Source organism: Leptonychotes weddellii, unplaced genomic scaffold (assembly GCF_054177405.1).
Source record: "Leptonychotes weddellii isolate Sample4059 unplaced genomic scaffold, ASM5417740v2 HiC_scaffold_8765, whole genome shotgun sequence".
NCBI classification, from domain to species: Eukaryota; Metazoa; Chordata; class Mammalia; order Carnivora; family Phocidae; genus Leptonychotes; species Leptonychotes weddellii.
The window spans coordinates 1-8511 of NW_028058836.1; the positions used below are offsets into that span (position 1 = coordinate 1).

At 61.6% G+C, this 8511-nt stretch overlaps 2 protein-coding genes across 2 annotated transcripts; one reads left to right on the forward strand and one right to left on the reverse strand.

Moving 5' to 3' along the window:
• Window positions 1–1067: 1067 nt before the first annotated feature.
• RPAIN (RPA interacting protein) lies at window positions 1068–7193 on the forward strand. The gene is made up of 7 exons (XM_081811602.1): window positions 1068–1219; window positions 2709–2879; window positions 3865–3925; window positions 5224–5335; window positions 5453–5516; window positions 6243–6383; window positions 7052–7193. The coding sequence occupies exons 1-7, from the start codon at window positions 1139–1141 to the stop codon at window positions 7079–7081; spliced, it is 660 nt and encodes a 219-aa protein (XP_081667728.1). The 5' UTR covers window positions 1068–1138; the 3' UTR covers window positions 7082–7193.
• Window positions 7194–7250: 57 nt separating this feature from the next.
• On the reverse strand, window positions 7251–8288 carry LOC102728902 (complement component 1 Q subcomponent-binding protein, mitochondrial; the record flags this gene model as incomplete). Its single annotated transcript, XM_031021886.2, has 3 exons — window positions 7251–7624; window positions 7715–7837; window positions 8004–8288. Coding segments are annotated over 3 exons (558 nt in total), but the record flags the coding sequence as incomplete, so codon positions are not given.
• Between the last annotated feature and the right edge of the window lie 223 nt (window positions 8289–8511).

An 8511-nucleotide genomic window follows, 5' to 3' on the forward strand; every position in this document is an offset into this window, starting at 1 on the left:
GCTCACAGCAACCCCAGGAGCAAGGACTATCCCCGGGACCTGGGGGGTGCCCCGCCGCGAAACGGGTTTCTAGAGCCAGCCCACTACGCTCCCCCTCCGCTCGCCTGCTGTTTTCCTTCGGAGCACCCGCGCCGCCGGCCCCCCAAGAACCCAAACACCCCGAGAGCGTGTCGGAGTCGGCAAACCTCGGCCGAGGGAACGAAACCCGGGAAAGAGGCTGCCGAAGTGGCCACGCCGAGGCGGAACGAAGACAAGGGAGGCGCGAGGAGAAGCGGCCGCGCCGCGCGCCCGCCCAGCACGCCCGGCCGCCGGGATGCGCGGGGAAGCCAGCCCCGGCCAGGCCCCGGCCCCACCTGGTACTGGGACAGGGAGGGCTCCTCGCCCGCGCCGCCGAGGCCCCGCAGGCGGACCGCCAGGAAGGAGCTGCCGTCGCCGTCCCACAGGAAGAGCTCTCCGCCCAGGCCCAAGACCAGGTTCCTCGTCAGCGGCGGCGACGAGGGCGGCGACGAAGACGCCGGCTTCTCGGCTTCGGCCGGGCTCTGGCTCTTCAGCCCCTCGCGGAGCCGCAGGAACACGACGTGGTTGGGGAGCCAGGACTGCCACGGCTCCCCGTCGCCCGCGGAGCTCTCGGCGGCCGCCATCTTGCCCCCACTGCGCGCGTCGCCCCAGGGACTCGGCGCGCCGCTGAGCGCAGCCAATCCGCGGCCGGGCGGCCGCGCTCCAGCCAATCAGCGAGCGGGCAGCCCGGAGGCCCACGGGCCGCGGGGGCGGGGCGAAGGGGAGGGCCGGCCGTCGGGAGGGGGCGTCGCCGCGGGAAGGCCCGCCTCCCAGGGGGACAGCCTGAGACCCGCGGCTCTGACTGCTGCTTGGGCACCTCCGCCTGGCTAAGCCTAGACGTCCGAAAGCCTCCCTCAAGACTCACCTCCCTTAGTCCGGGTTGGGTTGACCTCACAAATGCCACTCCGGCCCCGCATCCTCGGGGTCGCCCCAGTCTGTCTCCGTGCGGGGCCGGCCGGTGGGACGGCACCTCCCTGAACGCCCCGCGGACCGGCGCGGGGAGCGCCCGGAAACTACAACTCCCAGGGTTCTGCGCGCCCCGGGGGCGGGGCTTCCTGGCGGCGACGCCCGCGGAGAGGAGATGGCCGAGGCGCCGGGCTCGGGGCGCCGCTCGCTGTACAGGGCGGTGGGCTCGCCGCCGTGGAAAGAGGTTTTCCGGCAGGTGGGCGTGGGGTTTGGGAAGCCTCGGCGGGGCCGCCGCCGCTCCCATCAGCCGCCCGGGCAGCCGCCGTCCCGCGCGCCGGGCGAGGCAGCTGGGGGAGCGCCGGGCGGCGGCGGCCCCGGAGCGGGACCGGACCGGGCTGGGCCGGACCCGGTCGCTGCCGGGGTTTCTGGGCCCTGCGTGCGGGGTCGTGGGAGCCCGCCCAGGCCCAGCACGCCGCGGGTGCACCTGCGCGCCCCCACCACCACCTGCTGGTGTCGGCGCGGGGGTCGGGGGGCGCTCGGCTCACCCCCCTCCTGCGAGCGGGGAGTTCCGCGCCAGACGCGAGATTTTGTCAGGTTCGAACCGAGCCCCAGCGGCCGCGCGCGCCTACGTCGCTTCCGGCCTGTTGTGGCATCGGCGTGGTCCCCGCGAGACGGCCCGCCTTCCCAGGAACCTCTGAGGGGGCGGGCGTGTGTACCCCCCATGGGAGAAGAGTCCGGTGCTGGGAAGGACTGCTCACCGCAGGGGCTTCCCAACCTGGGCTGTGGCCACTCCGAGCCAGACAGGTCTTCGGTGTTGGGGCGCTGTTCCCTGCATCGTAGGAGGTTTAGCAGCATCCCGGGCCCCTACCCACTAGATGCCAGGAGCCCTAAAACTAAAGTGACAGCAGGAGGGTCTCCAGGCATGGCCGCATGCCCCATGAGGGATGAAATCGCCGCAGGCTGAGCAGCCTTGTACAGGACAGCGGCTCCGGTAGCCACATCCAGAGCAGCAGGAACGTGGGTGTAACCTGAACGTCCTGTCATAGCTCAGCACATGCTGAGCTGTTATTACCCAACCTTGAAGGACGCTGCCCTTGATCAAGTTGGCTATAAAAAGGGTGATCTGGGGGCGCCTGGGTGGCTCAGTCAGTTGGGCGACCGACTCTTCTTGGTTTCGGCTCAGGTCATGATCTCAGGATGGTGAAATCGAGCCCTCCCATCGTGCTCATGCTCAGCTCTGAATCTGCTTGAGATTCTTTCCCTGTCCTTCCCCCTCTCCCTCTGCTCCTCCCCCAGCTCACGCTCTTTCTGTCTCTCTCTCTTCCTAAAATAAATAAGTAAAATAAAATCTGAATGTGGTGATCAGAACACATAAACAAAGCATGATAATTTCACCTGTCTGTGAATAAGGACTGGACAGAAATGTGCAAAAATAATAATAATTAGGGTTGTAGTTGAAATTTTGTGTCTATAAATTTCTGTTAATGATTTAGCATCTAGTCTAAGAAAAAAAAATTTTTTTTTAGAGAAAGAGCATGAGTCTGGGCGGAGGCAAGGGCAGAGGGAGAGGGAGAAGCAGGCTTCCTGCTGAGCAGGGAGCCCAACCTGGGACTTGATCCCAGGACCCTGAGATCATGACCTGAGCCGAAGGCCGACGCTTCACCAACTGAGCCACCCGGGTGCCCCTAAGAATCTTTTTTGTTTGTTTGTTTACCGGACTCACTCCCTGTCTTTCTCCTTCCAAGGCATGCCTGGAGAGAATGAGAAACAGCCGGGACAGGCTCCTGAACAGATACCGCCAGGCTGGAGGCAATATGCCAAGGAGATCTCAGAACACCCTTCTGGTGCAGGAGGTGATGGAAGAAGAGTGGAGTGCTTTGCAGTGTGTGGACAGCTGTCCAGAGGTCTCGACCCAGGTCAGGCTGGGATATGTGTCTCTGGGGAGGGTGCTACAGCAGCAAGAGTGCCCTGGGTCCCCAAGTCCTCTGAACCCCTCCACCTTCCACCCTCCAGCCCCCAGTCAGGATTCCAACTGCCTTGAACCCAGGCTCTTCCATCTTTAGGGTTAGACTCTTCTAGATTCATGGTTCATAAATACCAGATTCTACCAATCTGTTGCATCATCGCATCTGTGAAACTAAAAAGAAAGATGTTTCACCCCTGGGCTCCCCTGCTGGAAATTTTGATTCAGCAGACATGGGCTAGCAATCTCTCTTAAAGTGGAGCTCTCTGATTCTCATCTCGGCCAGAGTCAGGGGCTGGGTGTGGACCGGAAACCATTTACCCTGCACGAGGAAGAGCCCTGGCTTGGATGTCAGTGGTTCTGGAATTCTGACCCTGGTTTTGCTTTGGACCCTTACTTGTCCTGTGCCTCCAAGCTTCACTTTCACGTTTAAATGAGGAAGAAGAGAGTGTGGTCAGCACAGTGAGGATGATATAAGAGAACCTTGGCAAACTGCCCTGAAAACATCAGGGCTGTCTGTAGTCATGATGCGTTATTGGGTGCCTCCCGTGTGTCCCAAGCACGGGCCAGACGTCTGGGTTACAGAGTCCTATTTAGTGCTCACAAAGGCCCATTCAGGTCTATTCCCACTTGACAGAGGCCCGACGTGAGGTTTACGGGGTTAGGAACTCCCCCCAGCAGCTCCGGAGCTTTGGCAGAACAAGTACTTAGCTGGTGCCCTCTACCCTCTCCCCCCAAATTTGGGGCCCTTGTTTTGTTACTGGGTGGTTTAATCATTTGTTGATGACTTCTCAGGGGGATCCCATTAGCACATCGTCAGCATATCCTACAGAAGGATTGAACAGATCTCAGTTAAAGCGGAGTTCTTCAGGCCAGCCTCCCAAGCCTGAGTCACTGGGGGACTTGCTGGCTGATTAGAACTCCACTTTCTCTTGCAGTTGGAGGAGCTGTTGGACGTGACTGTGCTCGAGGAAAACCAGCAGGAGATGGCTGACCAAGGTGACCTCTGGGAGGGTCCTTCCACCTGCACCTAGCTACTGGAGCGCTTTCCAAAGCAGAATTCCTTCTTAACTGCCCCCCCTCTATGCCCCACTCTGGGCGGGTGTCCGAAGTCCCTGCTTTTACTCTGGAGTCTTGGCTCTTCCCGAGAGTCTGTTGTGACTGGGCCTGGTGCTCGGACTCCGCGTTCCGTGCGATCGCTTTCTCCTGGGGACTAAGCTGACCAGCTAGCATGAGCGAGAAGAGGGGTGCAGGCGGCTCAGCGAGCGGTGGGGCCGAGAAGCCGCCTCCGTGTGGCGAGTCTGGGTCCCGTGTTTATTCTGTCCTCCGGTTCCTCTCCATTAATAGCTGAATAGCAGTCCCGTCACCGTACAGGACGCAGTCGAGATCAGAGCGCTTGCGTCCCTGCTTTGAGTGCCTTCCCTCACAGCCGTTCCCTGCTGCCTCCGGGCGCTCATGCTGCCCACCCCCTGGGGCACTGCTAGGGCCGCGGGGTGCGGCCCAGCAGCTGTGTCGCTGAGCCCTGTTGAGCCCTGGCTTCGTTGTTATTTCCTGTAAGAGACAGCGTAGACCTGCCCTCTAAGTCTGTAGGCTTATGTAGCGTGGGGACGAGAGCCAGCACCTCGCCAGTAAGCGGCGGCTGCCCAAGGAGGGTGTGGGAGGGCAGACCGTCGGCCCGACTGCGAAGACGCACTTCTCGGCCGGGTCGTGAGCGTTAAGGCTTTGTGGTCCGTACGGTCTCTGGGGCAGCGATTCGGTCCTGCTCCGGTGTAAAACGGCCACAGGGCTCATGGGCATGGCCGTGTTCCCATAGGACTTGACTTAGAAGATCGCCAGTGGGCTGGTCGGGCTGTGGTTGGCCGGCCCTGGCGTGTAGACTGGGAGCTCACGCTTCTGTGCGTTTGTCCCTCCTTCCTGCCACATCCTCGGCAGGATGTGTGCTCGCTGCATGAAGGAACACAGATTGTGAACAGCACAGACTGAGCACACGGACGTCGGGGAACAGATCGCTTTAAACTCAGCACCTAGTGCCCAGTCAGGGTCTTCTCTCTGCTCTGCTCCCGTCGCCTGGGGGGCGGGCGGGGGTGAACGCTGTGTCCTCGGCCCTTAGCCCCGGTGCTGCTCACGCAGGACAGGCAAGAGGGGAGGGAGCCAACAAGGCGGAGCCTGGCAGAGCAGATGGGTAGCGGGATTCTGCCTGGATTCTTCTCTGGTGTGGGTGCGGCTTCCCGTGCAGGCCAGGGGCCTGGCCAGGGAGGGAGGCGGGGAGCTCGCTGGAGCCGCCCTTTGCCCCGCAGAGTGGTGCATCCTCAGGGAGTACGAGAAGAGCCTGCAGTTCGATGAGAAGTGTCTCAGCGTCATGCTGGCCGAGTGGGAGGCAAATGCCCTCATCTGTCCCGTGTGCACAAAGTAAGAGATGCAAACCCCTGCGGCGTGACGGGTGGGTGGCATGTCCCCTGGAAGCTGGTTGTCCGGAAAGGTCTGGGGGTGCTGGGGTGCCCGCTGTGATCCCGGCTCTGCTTCCAGGTCCAACGTGAGCGTGTCGGGCGGTGTGGTCGCGTGTCCGTGTGGCCTGTACCTCCCCTCGCACGTGAGTGTCCCCCTTCCCACGGGCGTCTGCTTGCTGGAGGCCCCTTCGCTGGCGCTGCTGGAGCCGGTGGTGCACGTTTGCTCCCGGCGGCCCGGCCGCCTCGCCCCGGTGGCTGCGCTCGAGACCTTTACAGCGGGAACACCGGTCCCTGGTCTTCCCGCAAAGTTCCCACGTGGGAAGACACAACGAGTGGCCCTAAGTGGCGGGACGGGGCCTGAACGTTGGCGGCGGCGAAGGGTGACGCCGAGCGGGCGTTTCGGCCGGGGCTCCAGGCCCCGGGCCGGGCGGGGCCGTGCGGCCGGAGCGCGAGCGGGCGCGGTGTGCGCTCCGGGTTCGCGGCTGGGAGGGCGCGCGGAGCCCGTGGCGGACTCAGGCTTTGCCCGCTCCGCGTAGCTCAACGGCTTTTTTTTTTTTTAAACAATTCCCCTGTTTTGAGTATTTCCTGAACGTTGCATTCCTTATCGTTGAAAAAAAGGAAGAGAAAGCCTTGTTTTCGTTCTCCACCGGGTTACGGACGGGTATGACGGCACGGTTCGGGTGGCGCAGGTGGTCCCGTGCCCTCCTGGTGCGGCTCACGCGGGAGCGGGGGGGCCGCCGAGGTCAAGGGGTTAGCGCGGTCGGGAGCCCCGCCGTCCCAGCGAGCCGGCCTCGGGGAGTCGGGATCTTCAAGCTGTTGACTCGGAGGTGACCGGGGTCAGGTTGTAGCTTAACTTTTTTATCTGCTAGTCTCCAGAGTTGACGGAGCAAAAGCTTCGAGCCTGTTTAGAGCACAGCGTGAGTGAGCACAGCGCGCGCTGCCCGCACACGCCTGCGTTCTCGGTGGCGGCCGGGCCGGGGGAAGCGCCCCGTCTTCTGATGAGCTGCGCGGTAAGCCTCCCGCAGGACCCAGCGGCGGGTGGCGGTCCCGCCCAGCGGAAATCATACAGACGGGTAGATGTTTACAAATGCTTAGTCTTGCATAGGAGAGTGGGGGTAATGTGTTACTTACGCTAGGAGGTCCGCGGTCACCCGAGGGCCTCCTGTTTCAGAGAGGACTCCGGGACGGCCGGGGCGCAGCCTGGACGGGGAGGGCCGGGTGCACCTTACCCAGGGTAACGCACAGCCATGAGGGCCTGTGCGAGCGCTCTGGGTGGTCATGGGATGACGGAGCGCGCCAGACCGCCAGATAGCCAGGGGCGTCCCCCGTGCCAGCGGTCAGGGGCTCCTCAGCGTGGTGGTGGGGCTGAGCGAGACGCCCGCGGTCGGGAGGGGAGACCCAGGAACACGTGCTGGCCCGAGGGCACCGCGAGCTCGGGTTCTGCCGGCAGTGGGCCTGCCCGTCAGTCGTGGGTTCACAGCCGCCGGCCACCCGTGTGCTGAGGGGAGGGTGTTTGGAGCCCGTGCCTGGGACCTGACCTGAGCCCCAGGTGCACACGCTGCAGGATGGGGGTCCCGAGGGCAGACGCCCCACTGGAGCCGCCTCGTGTCCCTGCTGATGAGACCTGAATTGTGGACAGAGGTGGTGTTGGTGACTGGGACTCTCTGTTTAAATCCAGGCTTGTGATACGTGGGCTGTGATCCTCTAGAGCGGCCTCCACGCGTTCTCCTGGGGACATGACTCGCTCCGCCTGAGACAGGCCCTTGTAAATGCCAGCCTTTAATTTATGATTTATTTTGTATTAAAATTTTCAACCTGTCTGCTCTTGGTGTGTTGTGATGCAGGCCGAAGGGAGAGGAATAAAAGGACAAAGCACCTTGGAGGAGAGAAACCAATTTTATTGTCCATCGTTATGTTATACAAAAATCTCGGAGCAAGGGAGTCGTAGAGAAGCAATAAACAGAGTAAATGAGAGGGCAACAGAAATAATTTAAATCTGAGTTATTCTCCATGATATCGGGAAGGCAACCACCTCGAAGCCCATGTGCGTCTGGCTTCAGAGCAGGCTGGTTCCCTGGCAGAGCCCGGCGTCTGGTCTGCTCTATGGACTCTTGACAAAACCTTTGAGATCCTCGAGAAAAGTAATGTATTCCTGGTGCTCCAGGGCTGTGCTGAGCTCCACCAGCTCGTCTGCGAATGTGTTATCCACCCCTCGGTCGGCCAGGAAATCCATCAGGTGGTCATACAAGGCCTGTGGGCAACAGAGGCCTTTCCTAGTCCCAGGCTGCGCCCCTGCCGGCTGCCCAGCCGCCCGCCCGTCCACCCCCCTGCCCGCACTCACCCAGTCCAGGGAGTCAGTGTTGAGCGTGTAATTCGTGTCCTTCCAGTCAGACTCGCCGACGGACTGAAAGCTCACCTCCCTGATGGAGAAAATGTCACTCTCCTCCTCCTCCTCTTGCCCGACCTGAGAACAGACGGCGTTTGGAGGAAGTGAAGCCCTAGCCCGGGACAAACCGGGCTATTTATAACTGCGAACTCCCCAGACTTCACCCCTTCCCCAGCTCTGCTGGTCTCCGCTGCACAACGCTGGTGTCCTTGCCCCCCCAACCCCCCCCCCCAGCCCACAGTACCTCATCTTCCGGATAATGACAGTCCAGCACCAGGGCCTTCCTGCCTCCGTCCTTAACGACTTCCACCACGAAATTGGGCGTGGACGTCAGTTCAGGCTGCGGAAGCGAGAGCGCGTCAGGCCGCTGCCTGGACCGGGGGGCTCGCGGTTCTAGGGGTCTGACGACCACCACTGTTAGGACAGCCCTTAGCCGCTTCCAAACTCCTACACGATCCTGCGACTCAACACGGAGCCTAGAACCTTCCACAGCACTAAAGCCACATACCAGCTTGTTCGGGAGGCTGAGCTACACTTCCCGTTGGTCCTTCCCCGAGTTCTGAACCAGGTTTTATTTTTTAATTTTTTTTAAAGATTTTATTTATTTGACAGAGAGAAACACAGCAAGAGAGGGAACACAAGCAGAGTAAGGGGGAGAGGGAGAAGCAGGCTTCCCGCCGAGCAGAGAGCCCAATGTGGGGCTCGATCCCAGGACCCTGGGATCATGACCTGAGCCGAAGGCAGACGCTTAA